General features: G+C 50.2%; 2 protein-coding genes across 5 annotated transcripts in view; one reads left to right on the top strand and one right to left on the bottom strand.

The window, feature by feature from the left end:
• UBA6 (ubiquitin like modifier activating enzyme 6) overlaps positions 1-3,388 on the top strand; it is a 77,092-nt gene extending 73,704 nt beyond the window's left edge. For both annotated transcript variants that reach the window (XM_038759123.1, XM_038759124.1), the window contains exon 33: positions 754-3,388. In XM_038759123.1, coding sequence (XP_038615051.1) covers positions 754-889 — 136 coding nt within the window. In that variant the 3' untranslated portion in view covers positions 890-3,388. The remainder of the gene's footprint in view (positions 1-753) is intronic.
• Positions 3,389-4,936: 1,548 nt separating this feature from the next.
• The window catches only part of STAP1 (signal transducing adaptor family member 1), a 39,750-nt gene continuing 21,529 nt past the window's right edge, over positions 4,937-23,157 (bottom strand). For all 3 annotated transcript variants that reach the window (XM_038759330.1, XM_038759331.1, XM_038759332.1), the window contains 6 exons: positions 21,620-21,748; positions 12,665-12,734; positions 11,729-11,825; positions 10,995-11,099; positions 7,806-7,865; positions 4,937-5,756 (listed from right to left, as the gene is read on the bottom strand). In XM_038759330.1, coding sequence (XP_038615258.1) covers positions 5,743-5,756; positions 7,806-7,865; positions 10,995-11,099; positions 11,729-11,825; positions 12,665-12,734; positions 21,620-21,748 — 475 coding nt within the window. In that variant the 3' untranslated portion in view covers positions 4,937-5,742. The remainder of the gene's footprint in view (positions 5,757-7,805; positions 7,866-10,994; positions 11,100-11,728; positions 11,826-12,664; positions 12,735-21,619; positions 21,749-23,157) is intronic.

Below are 23,157 nucleotides of genomic sequence, written 5' to 3'. Positions count from 1 at the left end.
GCTGTGTGACCTTGGGCAAGTCACTTCACTCCTCTGGGCCTCAGTTCCCTCATCTGGAAAATGGGGGTGAAGACCATGAGCGTATGTGGAACAGGGCTGTGTCCAACCTGATTAACTTGTATCTACCCGGTGTTTGACATAGTAAGCACTTAACAATTGACATTATTATGGTTGTCAATAATAATAATAATCTAATTAAACCCTGAATCCCACCAGCCATGGGATTGTGAACAGTTCCACAGCAAGGAAATGACCGAGCAGTTTAGTCTGGTAGAATGAGGCCCCGTCCATATGCCAGTGGTCTGCTGCCCTGGTGGTTTGGGTTTCCATTGGCGAGAGGCCGGTGGGTAATTCCCCTCGGCGCTGTGACAGCGGAGGTCGGTAAGCAGCAGGGGGGATCCAGATGTGACTCGCTGACTACCCTCCGTCCGTCCGTCAGTCCTGCCGTTGAGACGGCTCTCCCCAGCGGGGCAGACGGGGGAGGAGAGAGGGCATATCCCGGGCGTATTCTGCTCACAAAAATGGGCAACCAAACTCTGAGATACCCCTCGCCGCATCCTGTTACCGATTTGTTTTTTTAACGGTATCTGTTAAGCGCTTACTAAGTGCCAAGAGCTGTACTGACCGCTGGGTTAGAGCAAAGATAATCGGTTCGGACGGAGTCCCTGTCCCTCGTTGGGCTCACAGCGGGGCGGCGAGGTGGGCGTGCCCGGTGTTTCCGGAATGACCGCCGGCCCTCGATCCGCCCCGTAGGATGCACAAGCTGGTGAAGCCGTCATCCGATAAGAAGTACGTGGATCTGACCGTGTCGTTCGCCCCGGAGACGGACGGGGAGGAGGATCTCCCCGGCCCCCCCGTGAGATACTACTTCAGCCAAGGGAACGTCTGACCGCCCGCCTCCCGCCGGCGGTCCCCGAGGACCGGACCCCGGCTGCGGCAACGGAACGGCCGCCGCGTGGAATGACGGATCGCTCTTCGGTGAAGCCTTAACTTAAAACGAAAACAAAAAAAATGACCTGCAGAAGTCGGCAGTGAACCTCGCCGGAGAGCTGTCCGACGAGCCCCCTCCCGCTCAGCCTTCAGGGTCCCTCTGTTCTGTTTATTTGTGCGTTTACCTGTCATCCCCCGCCCGCCCGGGTCTCCGGGATCATAGGAATGTGAAGCAGCCATTTTATGATATTTGATGGAACCGAGATGTGGGGGTTGCCCCGGGGAGGGGAAAGGGGAGATCTTTGGATCTGTGTCTCAAAAAGGTCAGCGGGGCAGGGGCGAGCGAGGAGCCGGGCGGATGGGGATGAGGAGCGGTCCGAGGCTCAGCCTTCCCACCCCCTTTCTCAGCCCCTCTGAGGGCATGGCTGTGCAGGCCGGTGTCTGAAGGGAATTCATTGCCCGCTTAGCACGGGGCCTTCATCTCAAGCCACCCCTATTGGCAGCCGCCGCCTCCTCCTCATCCCCAGAGCTTCACCCCGAAGCCCAACCGTCGTTGCCCCAGAAGCGCCGTGACTATTCTGGGCCTTGACTCTGAGCCTCGGACTCAGTTGGGCCCGTAGCTCCGATCCAGCCTGCGCCGCTCACAGCCCGCCGGGGATTCAAGCTGGATGTGCCAGCCTGTCCGTTCAAAGATGGTACCCGCTTCCTCTCCCCTCACCCCCGCCAGAGGCCCGTCAAGCTCCGGCTCGGTCACCGGGCGATCGGGGTGCAGGCGGAAGCGGCAGGGTTGAAGTTGGGTCACAACACAAATGGGCTGACGAAATACTTTCCACTCGCCGTTTCGAAAAGATGATAACTTCCGCCCCCGCCGCTTCCTCTCCTCCTCCCCCCCGCCCCCCGAAAGATAAATCCCCCGTACACGAATCGCGTGAAGCCGGAAGGTGTCTTTGAAATGGACGCCGAATCGTCTCAGCAGGGAAAAGTCAGGCGCCGCTGGTAAATTCAGTTACCTCGGGATCGTCGTGCGGGCTGAGGGAACTGGCAGGGTGGAACTGGAGAGGTCGGCTTTCCCGGCTCTCTGCACGTACCAACGGGCAGGCGGGTGGCCGTAGAAACACCAAAGATGCGTCGGGGTTGGATGCCGCATCAGAACGCCGCCCGACGGGTCTGAAAATTTACCCATTTTAAGATTTAGGTGCGCATTTTTTTTATACACGTAACCTTTTATTTATAGAGGAATAGATTGATTTCGTTCGGCCGCCAGCCGGGTGGACTCTAAACCCCGGCCCCATATCTCTCCGGCATTGGCTCCTCCAAAGCGTCGATTCCGTAAAAGGGTGTGTGTGGGAAGAGACTTTTTCCAGTGAACCGGCAAGAAGGGCGCTGGTGCCCAGGCCCCTGAAGGGACGCCCACCTTTGCTACCGTCCTCCAACGCTTCTCCCTCCCACCGTCGCCGGACATCCCAGTATGAATCCCAAGCTTCCCGTGGCCCTCGATCTTCCGTATAAACGTGTTTCGGGGAGGCGGGGAAACCCAAAGCACTGTGACTCGAAATAAAGCCGAGGGGCCGGCGACAATAAAATGAGATTTGTGTAACCTCCTTCGGCGGACTTATCTCCGGGGTGATCCTGAGGGTCTCCCGTCCCGTCGGTGTCGCCTCCTGGGCCTGGATCCATCCCTTCCCCAACCCCCTTATTGGCTCGAATTCCAGAGAGGCAAGCGTGAGCCAGGGTTCCCACCGGGAAGCGGAGGCGCGAAAGTGTGACGTGAAACGGTAAGTCCTCTGGTCTGTGTCGGCGTCCGGGAATTCAGAACTCTCTTCCCCCGTCCCTAAATGCATTAAGATGGTTGGTGCCATCCAGGGGTAAGCGCAAAGCCCTGGCATGTTGGCGGGCGTCTACAAAGCCCAACAGGGCAGTGATGGTGGACCATGCCCAGTGGCCCCGGAGCCAAGAGCAGCCAGGAGAAACTGGAGACCGGTCCGTCGATCAGCGGTATTTATTGAGTGCTGACCGTGCCGAGCCCTGTACTAAGCGCTTGGGAGAGTGCAGTAGAGAAAGCAGGCCAATTTCTGCCCTCCAGGAGCTTACAGTTCAGCTGCCTGTTTGGCAACAGCTGATAGTCAAATTACACTGGCCCTTGAACCCGCAGGGGCTTCAGATCTTCCCACAAGGCTCGGGCAGGGCCTCCACTCAACAAGGGGTTCTGTGATTTCAACAGAACCACATCCGTCTTCCCTGGAAACGGCGGTGACCTCAGGCAAATCCTTCCTCCCCAGTCGCGACCCGTTGAAATTCCGGGGACCCCTCTATTGTCCGCGTGCGCGTCTCTGTAAGTTGATCGACCCACAGCACTGACCGAAATTCCCAATGAAAAGAGACGGTTCTTGGTCATTTGTACAAGCGCCACTAGGTCAGAAGAAGAATTAATTTTTTTACCGATTAAAAGTGATCAAAAGACGGACGGTGGATCGATCCTTTCTTTGAGAGTCGGGTCGCGGTCCGGGGTGGAAGGGGGGCTGAAGACCACTCTGTTCCACCGAGGCCTCATCGGGGCAGGGTTATCATTCATTCAATCGTATTTATTGAGCGCTTACTGTGTGCAGAGTACTGTACTAAGCGCTTGGGAAGTCCGAGTTGGCAACATATAGAGATGGTCCCTACCCACCAGTGGGCTCCCGGAGCAGCCTGAATCCGCTCACTGGCCTTGTCCACCTTTCCTCCCCCCGATCCCACACCTGGCCGTGGCCGCTGAGATTGGGTTGCATTTCCTGTTTCTGCTTTTCAGGCTCATACCGTCGTCGGCCTGGACTCCCGAGGAAGTTGGCCAACTGCGGCGGAAAAGGTTTAGCCTTCCTTTTGTACGCAAGCTGGTGGTCGGCGGTGACTTGGGGGAGGGGCGCAATCGATGAAGGGTATTTAATGAGCCCTCGTGGGGTGCAGAGCGCTGGACTAAGTGCTCCGTCTCCAATTGGAGTCGGTTGGACTGCGGGCATTTGTTCTTCGTTTAACTGGGGTGGCCAGACGGACTCTAAGGCTCTGTGGGGGATGGACTGTGGAAGGGGGGTAGGTGAGCCTGCTGTTGGGTAGGGACTATCTCTATATGTTGCCAACTTGTAATTCCTAAGCGGTTAGTACAGTGCTCTGCACACAGTAATAATAATAATAATGGCATTTATTAAGCGCTTACTATGCGCAAAGCACCGTTCTAAGCACTGGGGAGGTTACACCGTGATCAGATTGTCCCACGAGGGGCTCACAGTCTTAATCCTCATTTTCCAGATGAGGGAACTGAGGCCCAGAGAAGTGAAGTGACTTGCCCAAAGCCGCGCAGCTGACAATTGGCGGAGCGGGATTTGAACCCATGACCTCTGACTCCAAAGCCCGGGCTCTTTCCATTGAGCCGCACTGCTTCTCTAAGTAAGCGCTCAGTAAATACGATTGAATGAAAGGTATCTCCTTTCTTCCACCGTAATTAAAGCAGGAACCAATTTTTATCGAGCGCTTACTATGTGCAGAGAGCACTGTACTGAGCGATTGGGAGAGTCCAATACAGCCGATTGAGCAGACGTGTTCCCTGCCCATAATGAGGAGGTGAGTGTGTGTGTTGTGTGTGCGTGCATGTGAGGGTGTGCGCAAGGGGAGGAGTCACAAAGGTGTCAAGAGACGCGGGTTCTAGTCCCGGCTCCACCACTGGCCAGCTGTGTGACCTTGGGCTAATTATTCAGCCTCTCTGGGCTTCCCTTTCCTCACGCATACGATGGGAGCAAGATAGAGACTACGGGGGAAAGGAACTAAATCCGATCTCGTACCCTTGTGTCTAACTCGGCGCTTAGCGCGTTCTGAGTGCTTAATAAATGCCAGAATTATTATTATTATTATTATTATTATTATTATTATTATTATTATGCAGCTTCCTGGGACTGCAGGAGGCTGGGCTGCCTAGTCCAAAGGATGCTGCGAAATCTGACCCTCTGTTCCACCCCCGGTCAGGGAGACGAGCACTGGGCGAATCAATCCATGGTATTTATTGAGCGTTTACCGAGTGCAGAGCACTTGGGAGAGTACAATACAGCAGAGTCGGTAGTGCGTTCCCTGCCCACAATGTAGGGATGGGAGGAAAAGAGTAGAAAGCGGGGACAGATAGGATGAGGGAGTGGAAGGTGGAGGTCACTGGGAGACATCTCAGCTGGGTCAGGAGTTGTTGCAAGATGGAGGGGGAACGAAGGGGAGCTGCTGGGCCAGCTTGGGCTCAAAAGAGGAGAAAGATGGGCAGGGATTGTTTGGGAGGGAATATCTTTTGAGCCAGTAAACCACAGGGATCCAGAAAAGCACCTCCAGTGAAGCCAGTTTAACTGGTAAAAGGAAAAGACAGCGAGGCACCCCGTCTTTTTGAACCGGTGGAACGGTTCCTGGATCGACGTCCCAAGTCTCAGCTCCCCGAGAATATCTGGGGCTCAAGGAATCTTCAGGAAACATCGGGGCCGGCGGGATCCTTTGTCTCTGCTTCCGTCACGGCCTGGAGGCATCAGCCCGAACCCCAACAAAACAGAGGGACGCCAGCAACCACCCCCAGAAAGTCCGGTTCAGCAGTCAGTGGTGGCGACCCTGAACTCCCAGCCGGAGCCAGTCATTTTTCCGGGGGACACTGGAGATTCTTCCGGGCGAGGAAGGCAGCTCCCTGGGAAGTGGCATCCGGCCAGTTTGGGGCAGGCTCCTCTTCGATTAGGGCGCGAAGTCCCATCGGCTTGGGCCCGACCGGAGCCTTCTTCCCTCCCGAGCTCCAGCCTCCCCATTTGTTGCTGGCGGCTCTCACCCTAGGACGGCTGCGTAGGCAGGAAAACCCACAATAAATCTCATGAGTGGAGGCCTTCCCAGACTGAGCCCCTTCCTTCCTCTCCCCCTCGTCCCCCTCTCCATCCCCCCCATCTTACCTCCTTCCCTTCCCCACAGCACCTGTATATATGTATATATGTTTGTACATATTTTTTTACTCTATTTATTTATTTTATTTGTACATATCTATTCTATTTCTTTTATTTTGTTAGTATGTTTGGTTTTGTTCTCTGTCTCCCCCTTTTAGACTGTGAACCCACTGTTGGGTAGGGACTGTCTCTATATGTTGCCAATTTGTACTTCCCAAGCACTTAGTACAGTGCTCTGCACATAGTAAGCGCTCAATAAATACGTTTGATGATGATGATGATGAGTGAAGGATTCACAGGCCCTGGAGTTTCCGGGCCCCATCGCCGTGGCATGGCCGTGCTCCCCCCTCCCATTGTTACGTGCCCCTTCCTAAGTTGAACTTTGTGCTGTCTTCAGATGCCTCATGACCCCGGTGCTAATAACGCTGACCCTTTCTGAGCTGTCCCATGGACAACAGCTGCTTAGAGAAGCAGCGTGGCTCAGTGGACGGAGCCCGGGCTTTGGAGTCAGAGGTCATGGGTTCAAATCCCGGCTCCGCCACTTGTCAGCTGTGTGACTTCGGGCAAGTCACTTCACTTCTCTGGGCCTCAGTTACCTCATCTGTAAAATGGGGATTAAGACTGTGAGCCCCACGTGGGACAACCTGATCACCTTGTAACCTCCCCAGCGCTTAGAACAGTGCTTTGCACGTAGTAAGTGCTTAACAAATGCCATTATTATTATTATTATTATTATGTGGCCCGGGGAGAGAGAAATGGAGAATATGACCCCATGGTCAGGAAAGTTTATTCATTCATTCATTCATTCATTCAATCATATTTATTGAGCGCTTACTGTGTGAAAAGCACCATACTAAACACTTGGGAGAGTCCAATAGAACAATAAACAGACACATTCCCTGCTCACAGTCCCTGAGAAGAGCGACCGTGGGGTGGCCTAGTGGAAAGAGCCGGATGCTGGGAGGCAAGAGATGAGGGTTCTAGTCCCGACTCTCTCATTGACCTGCTGTGTGGCCTTGGGCAAATCACTTTACCTGCCTGGGCCTCCATTTCCTCATCTGTAAAATGGGAACAAGATACAGACTGAACTCTGTCGGGGACAGGGACTAAGTCCAATCTCATACCCATATATCTAACTCGGCACTTAGCACATAAATACCATAATTATTATTTCAGGGCAGATAATAATAATAATGGCATTTGTTAAGCACTTACTATGTGCGAAGCACTGTTCTAAGCGCTGGGGGGGATACAAGGTGATCAGGTTGTCCCACGTGGGGCTCACAGTCTTCATCCCCATTTTACAGGTGAGGGAACTGAGGCACAGAGAAGTTGTGACTTGCCCCAAATCCCGACTCCTCTGCCAACTGTCAGCTGTGTGACTTTGGGAAGTCACTTCACTTCTCTGGGCCTCAGTTACCTCATCTGGAAAATGGGGATGAAGACCGTGAGCCCCCCGTGGGACAACCTGATCACCTTGTAACCTCCCCAGCGCTTAGAACAGTGCTTTGCACATAGTAAGCACTTAACAAATACCATTATTATTGTTAAGCGGTGGAGCTGGGATTAGAACCCATGACCTCTGGCTCCCAAGCGGGCTCTTTCCACTGAGCCACGCTGCTTCTCGAATAGACTGTAGCAACTTCTGGGGCCTGCAGGGACCTGGGCAGTACAACCCAAAGGATGCTGGGCAGTATCACTTTTGGTCCTAGAGAATAAGCTCTCTTCCTTTTTGGCCACTACATACACTCTCCCTCTTTGTGTGTTTGTCTCTCTCTTTCTCTCCCCCCCTCTTTTCCCCTAGCCCTTTCTCCTTCACTTCCTCCTTTTCCCCCTTTTTCCCTCTCCCCCCCCCTCCATCCCTTTCCTCCTCTCTCCCCTCTCCCCCCAACTGAAAGCGGCCCTCTCACAGATGCAGCTGTGAAAAGTCGAAGGATGAAAAAGTCCCACCTCTGGCAGCTCTGTTTCCTCTCTTCTTCCTGCCTGCGGGGGACTGAGCCCTCGTCGGATCTGGGATATGAGAGAAAAACAGAAACCACGGTGGCTTTCAGATGGGAACGGGGAGAGGTTCTCAGAGTGGTGAGGGGGTCTCAGTGTTCATTCATTCATTCATTCAATTGTATTTATTGAGCGCTTACTGTGTGCAGAGCGCTTGGGAAGTACAAGTTGGCAACATCTAGAGACGGTCCCTACCCAACAGCGGGCTCACAGTCTAGAAGGGGGAGACAGAGAACAAAACATATTAACAAAATAAAATAAATAGAATAAAATAGAATAACAGAAGTACCTGCGAATAGAGGGTGTTGGCGAAGTGGGGATTTTGGGGTTTTGGTTAAATGCCTTCTCCCTGCGACTGTGGTTATACACATTTGATTTCCAGGACTACGTTCTGTTTGAACGCTCAGTACAGTGGATTCAATTAACTGTAGTCTTTCTTTATTCCCAAGTGTTGGGCATGGCTTATTCCAAATGAACGAGTTTTTTTTTTTCCCCCATGACTTGAGCAGGGGAGCTGGGGGAGAATCTAGCCAGGACTCAGGGAGTGCACAGTTTGCATTTTTGCAGAACCCAGCACTCGAGTAAACTGGCGCTGGAGTACTCACAGTGTTAAGGCAATCAATCAGTCAATCGGTAGTATTTATTGAGCGCTTACTATAAGCAGAGCACTATACTCAGCGCTTGGGAGAGTACAATATACCAGAGGTGGTAGACACATTCTCTGCCCATAAGCGCTTTCTCTGCAAATGGCAATGTCATCTCTGTCAGCGGAGATAATAATAATAATAGTAATGGCATTTATTAAGCACTTACTATGTGCAAAGCACTGTTCTAAGCGCTGGGGAGGTTACAAGGTGATCAGGTTGTCCCACAGGGGGTTCACAGTCTTAATCCCCATTTTACAGATGAGGTAACTGAGGCAAGGATGCCCTCTGCACCCCAATCCCCTGCCTTGAAGGGGTTCTTCCCCTTCTCCCAGCTCACCAGCTGTGAGAAGAGACAAATCCCTCTTCTGCCTTCACTTAGTGTGGTAGACTGTAAGCTCATTGTGGGCAGGGACCGTGTCTACCAACTCTGTCACACTGCATTCTCCCAAGCGCTTAGTACAGTGCTCTGCAGGACGTAAGTGCTCAATCAGTATGACTGACTGACTGAAAGCCTGGAGGGGCAGTTGGAGAGAATTTAGTAGAGTATAGTGGGGGAGATGAGAAATTAGGGAAGGGAGGGAGGAAGGGAGGAAAGGAAAGGAAAGGAAAGACAGAAAGAAAGTAAGAAAGAAAGAAAGAAAAAGAAAGAAAGAAAGAAAGAAAGAAAGAAAGAAAGAAAGAAAGAAAGAAAGAAAGAAAGAAAGAAAGAAAAGTGACTCAGAAGGGCTTTGAGGGTGTGGAGAACAGTGCTCTGCAGGATGTGAAGGGGAGAGGGAGGGCGGGAGCAAGAGGATGATAGTGGGAGAGATAAGAACAAGGTTTTGAGGGATAGGAGGTCAGCGGGGAAGGGGGCACGGGAGAGTTTCCAGCCTGAAATCATCCTCCTTCACTTTCCCCTTCCAGGATGAGGAGATATATTCTGACCAGGACTCTCAGAAGAGATGAGGACGGATCAATCACTCAGTAGCACGTCCCACTCCTTGCCCGACCGCAGGATACTGGCCTGAGTGCTTGGGAGATTACAGTAAAGTTAAGGTATGATCCCAGCCCTCGAGGAATTTCCAGGCCGGCGGAAGGATCGGAGGGGAGAGTGGGATTCAATAACAACCGCTTCCAGGAGCCTTCAGTCCCTCTTCCCAACAACCTGCTTGTCTGAGAGTGCACCCCACGTGGGGTGGTGCTGTCCTCTGATAGCCATAGGACACCTTTTCCAGCCCCTTCTCCTCATTGGACTTTTGGGTCTGTAATTCTTCTGCTTTATCATCATCATCATCATCATCAATCATATTTATTGAGTGCTTACTATGTGCAGAGCACTGTACTAAGCGCTTGGGAAGTACAAATTGGCAACATATAGAGACAGTCCCTACCCAACAGTGGGCTCACAGTCTAAAAGGGGGAGACAGAGAACAAAACAAACATACTAACAAAATAAAATAAATAGAATAGATGTGTACAAGTAAAATAAATAATAAATAGAGTAATAAATATGTACAAACATATATACATATATACAGGTGCTGTGGGGAAGGGAAGGAGGTAGGATGGGGGGGATGGAGAGGGGGACGAGGGGGAGAGGAAGGAAGGGGCTCAGTCTGGGAAGGCCTCCTGGAGGAGGTGAGCTCTCAGTAGGGCCTTGAAGGGAGGAAGAGAGCTAGCTTGGCGGATGGGCAGAGGGAGGGCATTCCAGGCCCGGGGGATGATGTGGGTCGGAGGTCGGTGGCGGGACGGGCGAGAACGAGGTACGGTGAGGAGATTGGCAGCGGAGGAGCGGAGGGTGCGGGCTGGGCTGGAGAAGGAGAGAAGGGAGGTGAGGTAGGAGGGGGTGAGGGGATGGATGGACAGCCTGGAAGCCCAGGGTGAGGAGTTTCTGCCTGATGCACAGATTGATTGGTAGCCACTGGAGATTTTTGAGGAGGGGAGTAATATGCCCAGAGCATTTCTGGACAAAGATAATCCGGGCAGCAGCATGAAGTATGGACTGAAGTGGAGAGAGACACGAGGATGGGAGATCAGAGAGAAGGCTGATGCAGTAGTCCAGACGGGATAGGATGAGAGCTTGAATGAGCAGGGTAGCAGTTGGGATGGAGAGGAAAGGGCGGATCTTGGCAATGTTGCGGAGCTGAGACCGGCAGGTTTTGGTGACGGCTTGGATGTGAGGGGTGAATGAGAGAGCGGAGTCGAGGATGACACCAAGGTTGCAGGCTTGTGAGACGGGAAGGATGGGAGTGCCGTCAACAGAGATGGGAAAGTCAGGGAGAGGGCAACTGAAACCCAGGGGATAGAGCCCACAGCCTGACTCCACCCTGCTCCTCCACCTGCCAACCATCTGCTCGGTATTTCCACAAATAGTTTCTCCTCACCAGGTGTCACCGGGGGTTTTGCGGGGAGAGGGGAAGTGAGGAGTCAGGACGCTGGAGCATGAAGACAGTGAGATTTTCCGGCTAGGATTAAAATGGCTACGAGAAGCGGAGAGAAAGGGGCCACCTCTTACCATCGGTGTAATCGTTCTCATTCTCCTGGGGATGAGACGACATTTCAGCCAAATGTGTGAGCGTGTTTTCCCAGGCCCCTGCAGGGCTCTTCGTTGAGGAGAAGCCTGGAGGAGGAAGAAGGCAAAGGAGAGCTACTTGTTTCCTCTGGGGACTGGAAGGAGCAGACCCATGATCTGGCCCACAGTCCCCTCGGCAGGAAAGCTTGGCTCTCCCCAGCCAGAAGCCAGAAACCTCAAAGCTTCTCTTTCATTCAGTCATATTTACTGAGTGCTTACTGTGTGCAGAGCACTGTACTAAGCACTTGGGATGTACAAGTCAGCAACATATAGAGACGGTCCCTACCCAACAATGGGCTCACAGTCTAGAAGACAAAGAGTCTAGACCCTTCGAGGAGCGGGCCCATCCCCACAACTACAGGGGCAAAGATCATGAGCCGCGTGAAGGACAGGGACTATGTTTCACCTGTCTTTTTTTGTGGTATTTTTTAAAATGGGGTTTGTTAAGTGCTTTCTGTGTGCCAAGCACTCTACTAAGCGCTAGGATAGGTAAAAGATAATTGGGCTGGAAGCAGTCGCTGTCCCACATAGGGCTCACAGGGTTTGAGACATAGCAGGAGTTTAACAAATAACATAACCGGCTCTCTGGAAATCCCCCAACTTGGGCCTGTGTTCAGAAGAAAGTGGCCCAGGAAAGGAGCATTTTCCATATTGAAGCAGGGAAATGAGGAGCCTACCTGGGTCCTCCACGCTTCGATATATAAATGGCCTCAGGATTCCTCTTGTTTCCGTCCTAAAATAGTCCACGACGCTGAACAGATTTGGAAGTGTCACCTGGGTAACAAGAATGTGTGACCACCATCAGAGTTTGGCCTGGCTCAGACTAGTGGTCAGGCTAACCCCGGATTTTTCCCCCCATAATAATAGTAATTATGGTATCTGATACACGCCAAGCACTGGGGAAGATATGAGATAGATCCGATCATATACGGTCCCTCTCCCACCTGGAGCTCGCGGTCCAAGGGGAAGGAAAAACTGGTATTTAATCCCCATTTTACAGATGAAGAAACTGAGGCCCAGCAAAGTTAAGAGCTTTGCCCAAGATCCCAAAGCAGGCTCGTGGTGGAGCTGGGATTAGAACCCAGGTGTCCTGAGTTCCAGGCCTGTGCTCTTTCCACGGGATCACGCTGTTTCTCGTAGTGGCAACGAGATGCTCGGGGGAACTGTTATGGCCACCCGCTTGGACAGCATGTTAATGGTTTTGGATGAACCCTCCAACTTCAAACTAGAGAAGCATAATGGCCCAGGGGAGAAAGAACACGGGCCCGCTAGCCAGAAGGCCTGGGTTCGAATCCCACCTCCGCCACTTGTCTCATGCACTATTTGTTGTACAAGACACATCTGTTCGTGAAGTGAGATGGAGTTAGAACTAAACCATTTCAAGCCTCCATGAAACCACTCTGCTTCCTTGGGACTGGAAGTCAGAAGACCGAGGTTCTGATCCCAGCCCTGCCACTGAGACCTTGGGCAAGTCACATAACCTCTTTCGGCTTCGGTTTCCTCATCTGTAAAAAGGGGATCAGATCCCTGCTGGTTTCCTTACACTGTACCTACCCCAGAACTTAGCACATACCAACAGATTAATCAACACCGCAATTGAGAACATCACTTACTGGTTTTTCCAGATCGATCGTATAGTTGATCCCCGTTCTTCTCACTCTGTAATGCTTAATGTTTTGAGTGCTGAAAAAAAAAAAGGAAGACATTAGTTCCATGATTTAGCGCCCGCTGTGCTGAAAATAAAAATGAGGACAGAGTAGAAACCAGCACGTTTTCCAGATCACGGTGGTTCTGGGCTTTGGTTTCCGACACACATCCCATTACTCTTCCATTCTCCTATCTATTTTTGTGTCTGTTTCTCTCTCTAGAGTGTAAGCTCCTTGTGTGCAAGGAATGTGTCATTCGACCCTACTCTCCCAAGTGCCTACCACTGAAAGATTGATTAAGCGATTCAAGTTCAAGCTCTGCCGTGGGTCTGCTCTGTGTCCTTGGCCAGATAGGGACATCTTTGAGTCTAGGCCGGTTGAGGAAGTGAGGAGTCAGTGCCAAGGATTCAGAAAGAGGTAGGAGAAAGTTATTGGGGATAGTTATCCCACCTTGATTAGTTACTGCATCAGCCTCTTGTCTCTCCCCACTCCAGCCCATATTTCATTCTGCTGCCTGGATCGTTTTTCTACAAAACCATTCAGTCCATGTTTCTTCACCCCTCAAGAACTTCCCGTGGTTGCCCGTCCACCTCCACATCTTGCCAAATCCAACGGCTCCTACTCTGTCCTAATCCTCCTCGACCTCTCAGCTGCCTTCGACACTGTGGACCACCCCCTTCTCCTCAACATGCTATCTGACCTTGGCTTCACAGACTCCGTCCTCTCCTGGTTCTCCTCTTACCTCTCCGGTCGTTCTTTCTCAGTCTCTTTCAGGCTCCTCCTCCCCCTCCCATTCTCTCACTGTGGGGGTTCCCCATGGTTCAGTGCTTGGTCCCCTTCTGTTCTTGATCTACACGCACTCCCTTGGTGACCTCATTCGCTCCCACGGCTTCAACTATCATCTCTACGCTGATGACACCCAGATCTCCATCTCTGCCCCTGCTCTCTCCCCCTCCCTCCAGGCTCGCATCTCCTCCTGCCTTCAGGAGATCTCCATCTGGATGTCTGCCCGCCACCTAAAGCTCAACATGTCGAAGACTGAACTCCTTGTCTTCCCTCCCAAACCCTGCCCTCTCCCTGACTTTCCCATCTCTGTTGACGGCACTACCATCCTTCCCGTCTCACAAGCCCGCAACCTTGGTGTCATCCTCGACTCCGCTCTCTCATTCACCCCTCACATCCAAGCCGTCATCAAAACCTGCCGGTCTCAGCTCCACAACATCGCCAAGATCCGCCCTTTCCTCTCCATCCATCCCACTACCCTGCTCGTTCAAGCTCTAATCCTATCCCGTCTGGACTACTGCACCAGCCTTCTCTCTGATCTCCCATCCTCGTGTCTCTCTCCACTTCAATCCATACTTCATGCTGCTGCCCGGATTATCTTTGTCCAGAAACGCTCTGGACATATTACTCCCCTCCTCAAAAACCTCCAATGGCTACCGATCAATCTGCGCATCAGGCAGAAACTCCTCCCCCTGGGCTTCAAGGCTGTCCATCACCTCGCCCCCTCCTACCTCACCTCCCTTCTCTCCTTCTCCTGCCCAGCCCGCACCCTCCGCTCCTCCGCCGCTAGTCTCCTCACCGTACCTCGCTCTCGCCTGTCCCGCCATCGACCCCCGGCCCACGTCATCCCCCGGGCCCGGAATGCCCCCAATCCCTCTGCCCATCCGCCAAGCTGGCTCTCCTCCTCCCTTCAAGGCCCTGCTGAGAGCTCACCTTCTCCAGGAGGCCTTCCCAGACTGAGCCCCTTCCTTCCTCTCCCCCTCGTCCCCCTCTCCATCCCCTCCCATCTTACCTCCTTCCCTTCCCCACAGCACCTGTATATATGTATATATGATTGTACATATTTATTACTCTATTTATTTATTTATTTTATTTGTACCTATCTATTCTATTTATTTTATTTTGTTAGTACGTTTGGTTTTGTTCTCTGTCTCCCCCTTTTAGACTGTGACCCCACTGATGGGTAGGGACTGTCTCTATATGTTGCCAATTTGTACTTCCCAAGCGCTTAGTACAGTGCTCTGCACATAGTAAGCGCTCAATAAATACGATTGATGATGATGATGATGACATCAAATAGAAGCTCCTTATCATTTGCTTTAAAGCACTGAATCACCTTGCCCCCTCCCACAGCACCTGTATATATGTATATATGTTTGTACATATTTATTATTCTATTTATTTATTTTACTTATACATATTTATTCTATTTATTTCATTTTGTTAATATGTTTTGTTGTCTGTCTCCCCCTTCTAGACTGTGAGCCTGCTGTTGGATAGGGACCGTCTCTATCCCAGCACTTAGAACAGTGCTTTGCACATAGTAAGCGCTTAACAAATGCCATTATTATTATTATTATTATAATATGTTGCCAACTTGGACTTCCCAAGCGCTTAGTACAGTGCTCTGCACACAGTAAGTACTCAATAGATATGATTGAATGAATGAATGAATGAACCTCTGTGGAACACTGTTTCCTCATCTTTAAAATCAGTATAAGCAGTATAAGAGAAGCAGCGTGGCTCAATGGAAAGAGCCCGGTCTGTGGAGTCAGAGGTCATGGGTTCAAATCCTGGTTCTGCCAATTGTCAGCTGTGTGACTTTGGGCAAGTCACTTCACTTCTCTGGGCCTCAGTGACCTCATCTGCAAAATGGGGATGAAGACTGGGAGCCCCCCGGGGGAAAACCTGATCACCTTGTAACCTCCCCAGAGCTTAGAACAGTGCTTTGCACATATTAAGTGCTTAATAAATGCCATTATTATTATTATTATTATTATTATACCCGCTCTCCTTATTTCTTACCACCGTGGGCCATGGACTGTGTCTAATCCGGATATCTTGACACATAGTAAAGCGGTTGATAAATACAATCATTATAATTTAGAACCTCCTGCTGAAGCTTTAGAGTGCCCACTCAGTGCTTAGTACAGCGCTCTGCACTAAGTGCTCAATAAATACTATTGATTAATTCATTCATTCATTCAATCATATTTATTGAGCACTTACTGTGTGCAGAACACTGTACTAAGTGCTTGGGAAGTCTAAGTCGGCAACATCTAGAGACGGTCCCTACCCAACAACGGGCTCACGGTCAAGAAGGGGGAGACAGACAACGAAGCAAAACATGTAGACAGGCGTCAAAACCGTCAGAATAAATAGAATTATAACTATATGCACATCACTAATAAAATAATTAGAGTAGTAAATATGTACAAGTAAAATAGAGTAATAAATACGTACAAATATATACAAGTGCTTGTGGGGAGGGGAAGAAGGTAGGGCTGGGGGGCTGGTGGGGAGGAAAGGAGAGGAAAAAAGGGGCTCATTCTGGGAATACCTCGAATTCCTCACTGCCTTCCTTCACTCATGTGTTCTGTTTCGTTTCAAACCGATGGACAAGGGAACGGACAATCCAAAACCCACCCCTAGAAGGAAGATTCCCAGAAAGTTCTTGCCAGAAATTCATTCAAACAATGATAATAATAATAATAATGGCATTTATTAAGCGCTTACTATGTGCAAAGCACTGTTCTAAGCGCTGGGGGGTTTACAAGGTGATCAGGTTGTCCCATGGGGGGCTCCCAGAGAAGCAGCGTGGCTCAGTGGAAAGAGCCTGGGCTTTGGAGTCAGAGGTCATGCGTTTGAATCCCGGCTCCGCCACATGTCTGCTGTGTGACCTTGGGCGAGTCACTTAACTTCTCTGAGCCTCAGTTACCTCATCTGTAAATTGCGGATTAAGACTGTGAGCCCCACGTGGGACAGCCTGATCACCTTGTATCCCCCCAGCGCTTAGAACAGTGCTTTGCACATAGTAAGCGCTTAACAAATGCTATCGTTATTATTATTATTATTATTATCCCCATTTTCCAGATAACTGAGGCCCAGAGAAGTGAAGTGACTTGCCCAAAGTCACACAGCTGACAATTGGCAGAGCCGGGATTTGAACCCATGACCTCTGACACCAAAGTCCGGGCTCTTTCCACTGAGCCGAGCTGCTTCTCTAGCCTACCTTGACTTCCATGTTGGTTCCCGGCGTCTCATCCCCAGAGTAGAAATAGCCTACCCATACGGAGTAAGTTTCTAGATAAGATGCTTCTAACTTTCTCTCCCCTCATCCTCCCACCGGGTAGCTGGCCCCCGGGTGATGCACCAGCGAAGAGCATCTTAACAGAGCAGACTTTCCACGGAACGCTATTCCGGAGCTATACTGGTAACGTCATTTCGGCTAACACCACAACCGCAGCGGGACTGTGGTTTCGAAGCTTGACTTGATGGAAAAAGCGGTGCTGACAGTGGGCGGGCTGAAAGCTACTGAATTCAGTCATTCATTCATTCATTCATATTTATTGAGCGCTTACTGTGTGCAGAGCACTGTACTAAGCACTTGGGAAGTACAAGCTGGCAACAATCCCCCACCCGGCTGAATCCTACACGTATCTATCCTATTTATTTTATTTTGCTAGTATGTTTGGTTTTGTTCTCTGTCTCCCCTTTTTAGACTGTGAGCCCACTGTTGGGTAGGGACTGTCTCTATATGTTGCCAATTTGTACTTCCCAAGCACTTAGTAAAGTGCTCTGCACATAGTAAGCACTCAATAAATACGATTGATGATGATGATGATGATGAATCCGCCGGCTGGCAAGCAAGAAACCTACTGAGAGCCCTACTGAGAGCTCACCTCCTCCAACACGCCTTCCCAGGCTGAGCCCCCTTTTCCCTCTCCTCCTCCACATCCCCCCTGCCCTACCTCCTTCCCCTCCCCACAGCACCTGGATATCTGTTTGGACAGATTTATCATTCTATTTATTTTACTTGTACATATTTACTATTCCATTTATTTTCTTAATGATGTGCATCTAGCTTTAATTCTGTTTGTTCTGATGACTTAACTCCTGTCCACTTGTTTTGTTTTCTTGTCCGTCTCCCCCTTCTAGACTGTGAGCCCGCTGTTGGGTAGGGACCATCTCTAGATGTTGCCGACTTGTACATCCCAAGTGCTTAGTACAATGCTCTGCACGCAGTAAGTGCTCAATAAATACGATTGAATGAATGAGCACATACACACACACCCGCACTTATTCGCAAACACTTCTAGATACATGCACACAAATGCACACACATATACAGAACTTCCATTCGGTCAGTCAAGCGTGTTCATTCATTCATTCAATCGTATTAATTGAGCGCTTACTGTGTGCAGAGCACTGGACTAAGCGCTTGGGAAGTCCAAGTCGGCCACATCTAGAGACGGTCCCTACTGACCAACGGGCTCACGGTCTAGAAGGGGGAGACAGAAAACCAAACCAAACCTGGAGACAGGGCAGGGCTTCCTGACTGCTCCTGCCCTCCCCCGGCACTGCGTGAGTGATCCCTCCGCTCCCCCTCCACTCCCCCTCAGCAGCCCCTGCCTCCCTGCCACTTCCCGGCCCTCCCACTCCCTCCTGATCTCCCTCAAGTCCCCTCCTGAACCCCACGACCCTTTCTGATCCCCTGGGTATCCCCTGATCCCATCCCCGCCCACTCCCGGCCCTCTGGTATTCCCAAGTCCTTTGACGCTCCCTGACCCCCTGGGAAGCCCTGACCGCTACCCCCTCCTACCCCTTCCCACCCCCTGCTGCCCCATGTCCCCTGCCCCGATGTTGCCATTGTCACGGGCTCCTTCTTCCCACCTTCGTGGACACAGAAACAAGACCAAAAGTGAAAGCCTTAAAAGGCCCCTGGTGGACCAGCCGCGGGACAGGGGAAAGGGGGCGGCGGATAAAAAGGCCACTGACTCATGATTTCAATTGCGTTTCCTCTTTTCTCTCTGCAGAAGTGAGAGTCTTCACCTGGTTGCCTCAGCTTCTTTCTCCAAACCTCATAGAATGACAACAGTTGTGATAATCTCACCTCTAGACTGTAAGCTCGCGGTGGACAGGGAAGATATCTACCAACTCTGATTCTTCTCTCCCCAGTGCTTAGTACACTTAGTACATGCACAGAGCAAGCGCTCAATAAATACGATCTCCCCAGTGCTTAGTACAGTGCTCTGCACAGAGCAAGCGCTCAATAAATACGATCGGGTGATTGTTAAACGCTTATGGTGTGCCAAGCACTGTGCTAAGCACTGGCGTAGGTATGATACAGTCAGGTCCCACCTGGGCTCACAGTCTAAGTGGGATGGAGGACAGATATTGAATCCCCATTTGGCAGGTGAGGGAACTGAAGCCCAGAGAAGTTAAGGGACTTGCCCAGGATCCCACAGCAGGCAAGTAGCTGAGTGACTTTGGGCAAGTCACTTAACTTCTCTGGGCCTCAGTTACCTCATCTGCAAAATGGGGATCAAGACTGTGAGCCCCCCCACCCCCACCCCCGTGGGACAAACTTATCACCTTGTAACCTCCCCAGCGCTTAGAACAGTGCTATGCACATAGTAAGCGCTTAATAAATGCCATCATTATTATTAAGTAGCAGAGCAGGATTAGAACCCAGGTCCTCTGACTTTCAGGCCTGTGGTCTCTGCAGTAGGCCCTACTGCCCCTTAGAGGAAATTGACTTTAAATGGGCCATGGTCCTTTCTCCCAGAAACTAGGCTCTTGGCTCTTGAATATTCCCAGGAATGACGGTCGTTCCCACCTATTCCCTTTCTCGGTTACGGAACCATGGCTGGGCTCTGAGAACTTCCGCTTCAACCTAAGCCCTTGGCTCCTCCTTCCTTCTCCCTCCATCCCACCCCTGGGTGCACTTGTCTTCACAACTTCGAACTCTGCTCCTCTCCCCTACTGGGAATTGATGTTAGTGTCTGTCTTCCCCACTAGATTGTAAGCATCTTAAGGGCAGGGATCGCATCTACTAGTCAGTTGTATTTATTGAGCGCTTACTGTGTGTACAGCACTGCACTAAGAGCTTGGGAGAGTCTAACAATAACAGACACACCCCTGCTCACAATGAGCAGGGATTTGTACTTCCCAAGCACTTAGTACAGTGCTCTGCACACAGTTAGTGCTCAATAAATACGATTGAATTTATTGAAGATTAAAGGTCCCTGGTTCGATCCCGGGTTTCGGCACGTGTTGTATCTTACATCTCTCTTTTAGACTGTGAGCCCACTGTTGGGTAGGGACTGTCTCTATATGTTGCCAACTTGTACTTCCCAAGCGCTTAGTACAGTGCTCTGCACACAGTAAGTGCTCAATAAATGCGATTGATTGATTGATTGATTGATTGAATGAATGAATGAGCTTAGTACAGCTTATTCTCCTTCAAGGGCTTAGCACAGTGTTCTGAACAGAGGCCGAGGTCAGTAAATACTATGGATTGATTGACTGATTGATTCCTTTTGCATTTGTTGAGGGCCTACTTTATAATAATAATGATGGTATTTGTTAATCGCTTACTATGTGCAAAGCACTGTTCTAAGCGCTTGGGGGTTACAAAGTAATCAGGTTGTCCCACATGGGGCTCACAGTCTTAATCCCCATTTTACAGATGAGGGAACTGAGGCCCAGAGAAGTTAAGTGGCTTGCCCAAGGTCACACAGCTGACAAGTGAAGGAGCCGGGATTCGAACCCATGACCTCTGACTCCCAAGCCCGGGCTCTTTCCACTGAGCCACGCTGCTTCTCTGAAAGCGCTGGACTGAGTACAACATCATCCTTTAGACTGTGAGCTCATTGTGAGGAAGGAACGTGTCTCCCGACTCTCTTATATTATTATATTATATAATATAATATTATATAATATTAATATATTATTATATTATACTCTCCTAAGTGCTTAGTATGGTGCTTTGCACACGGTAAGTGCTCAATAAAATCATTGATTGATTGATTGATAATCAGGTCAGACACAGTCCCTCTTTCCCTCACGGGAATCACGGTATAAGGGGTGGGGAGAACAGGAATCGAATCCCCATTTGACCGACAAAAAATCTGAATTAGCGAGATGAGAAGTGACTTACCCAAGGTCACACAGTTGACAAGTGGCATGTTCTTTCCACTAAGGCCAAGTTGCTTCCCCACCTGATGCCATTTTTCTAGTGCGTACTATGTGTCCCGCACTGTACTAAGCGCTGACGTAGATACAAGGTACCGCTACCCCAGTTGAAAAGCCAGGAATGCAGGGAATGTGTCTGTTATATTGTTCTATTGTAATAATAATGATGGCATTTGTTAAGCGCTTACTATGTGCAAAGCACTGTTCTAAGTGCTGGGGAGGTTACAAGGGGATCATGTTGTCCCAAGGGGGACTCAGTCTTAATCCCCATTTTACAGATGAGGTAACTGAGGCCCAGAGAAGTGAAGTGACTTGCCCAAAGTCACACAGCTGACAATTGGCTGTGAGCCCACTGTTGGGTAGGGACCGTCTCCATATGTTGCCAACTTGGACTTCCCAAGCACTTAGTACAGTGCTCTGCACACAGTAAGTGCCCAATAAATACGATTGAATGAATTGGCAGAGCCGGGCTTTGAACCCAAGACCTCTGACTCCAAACCCCGGGCTCTTTCCACTGAGCCATGGTACTCTTCCAAACGTTTAGTACAGTGCTCTTTGCACACAATTAGCGCTCAGTGAATATGATTGACTGAATGATTAACTCCTTCTTTAGCATTAGCTAGGTGTTTGCCCTCATCTTGAGTCCCTCAGCCTCCAGTTGGGCGCGGCCCAGCGAAAGGAGCACAGAGTGAGGGTCATCAGACCTGTGTTCTAATCCTGCTTCGCCACCTCCCTGCTGTGTGACCTTGGGCAAGTCACAGAAAGAAGAGCAGCGATAGGCATCCCCATATGCCCACGGGGGGCTGAAGCCCTCACTAATGCTCATGGCATGAGGCGATCCAAAGCCAGAGTCCTGCGGATAGTGGATGGCTCCATTGGATTGGATCTGGGGCGGCATCCTCCCCGCCCGCAATTGGAAAAATCGCTCTCAGCTCCACGTACTCAGTCTCGTGGCGGATGGTGATGGAGAAGTTCCTGCTGTCACTCCCGGGCCTCAGGATCATGTTTCCGGAAGAAGGATTCCGCTCCAGCATTTCCACGGCTTCTTTCCGGGTCACGGCATAGAAGCACCTGAGGGAAGAGGCAGAGGGCGAGGAAAAGAGGATCGGTTGATTGATTCAGTCCATCAGTCGGTGGTATTTATCGAGCGCTTACTGTGTGCAGAGCTTTTGGGAGAGACTGACACAGTAATAATAATAATAATAATAATAATACTGGCATTTGTTAAGCACTTACTATGAACCTGACACTCTACTAAGTGCTGGACAACAGAATGTAGCTCTAGACTGTGGACCGTAAGCTCCCTCCATTCATTCATTCATTCAATCATATTTATCGAGCGCTTACTGTGTGTAGAGCACTGTACTAAGCGCTTGGAAAGTACAATTCGGTACCAGAGACAATCCCTACCCAGCAACGGGCTCACAGTCTAGAAGGGGGGAGGCAGAAAACAAAAGAAAACAAGTAGACTGTAAACTCACTGTGGACAGGGAATGGGAGTACCCATTCTGTTGTAATATACTCTCCTATGTATATATGTTTGTACGTATTTATTACTCTATTTATTTTATTTACATATTTATTTATATTTATATTTATTTGTACATATTAATTCTATTCATCTTATTTTGTTAATATGTTGTGTTTTGTTCTCTGTCTCCCCCTTCTAGACTGTGAGCCCACTGTTGGGTAGGGACCGTCTCTATATGTTGCCAACTTGGACTTCCCAAGCGCTTAGTACAGTGCTCTGCACACAGTAAGCGCTCAATAAATGCGATTGAATGAATTAATGAATGAATGAATTTAGTACATGGCTCTGCATACGGGAATCAATCAATACATACCGTTGATTAACTGATTGATTGACTTGTCCCCTGCCCACAAAGAGATTGGTTTCTAGAGAAGCAGCCTGGCCTAAAGGAAAGAGCATGGACCCGAGGATCAGAGGTCCGGGGTTCTAATTCTGACCATGTCACTTGTCTGCTTGGGTGAAATGGGTGAGTCCCTTAACTTCTCTGTGCCTCAGTTCCTTCATCAGCAAAATGGGTATTCAATCTCTTTTCCCTCCTACATAGACTTTGAGCCCCATGTGGCACCTGATTATCTTGTTTTTATCCCGACAGTATTTTATCCCAACAGTACTGTATTAGTACAGTACTTGGCATATGGTAAGTGTTCAACAAATACCACAATTATTCTTCTTATTATTCACGCTGGTTACTCAATCTGCCCTTTCCTCTCCATCCAAACCGCTACCCTGCTGGTTCAATCTCTCATCCTATCCCAACTGGATTACTGCATCAGCCTCCTCTCTGATCTCCCATCCTCCTATCTCTCCCCACTTCAATCCATACTTCATGCTGCTGCCCGGATTGTCTTTGTCCGGAAACGCTCAGGGCATGTTACTGCCCTCCTCAAAAATCTCCAGTGGCTACCAATCAATCTGCGCATCAGGCAGAAACTCCTCACCCTGGGCTTCC

Source organism: Tachyglossus aculeatus, chromosome 17, assembly GCF_015852505.1.
Source record: "Tachyglossus aculeatus isolate mTacAcu1 chromosome 17, mTacAcu1.pri, whole genome shotgun sequence".
Taxonomy (NCBI): domain Eukaryota; kingdom Metazoa; phylum Chordata; class Mammalia; order Monotremata; family Tachyglossidae; genus Tachyglossus; species Tachyglossus aculeatus.
This window is presented reverse-complemented; position numbering and strand designations above follow the sequence as displayed.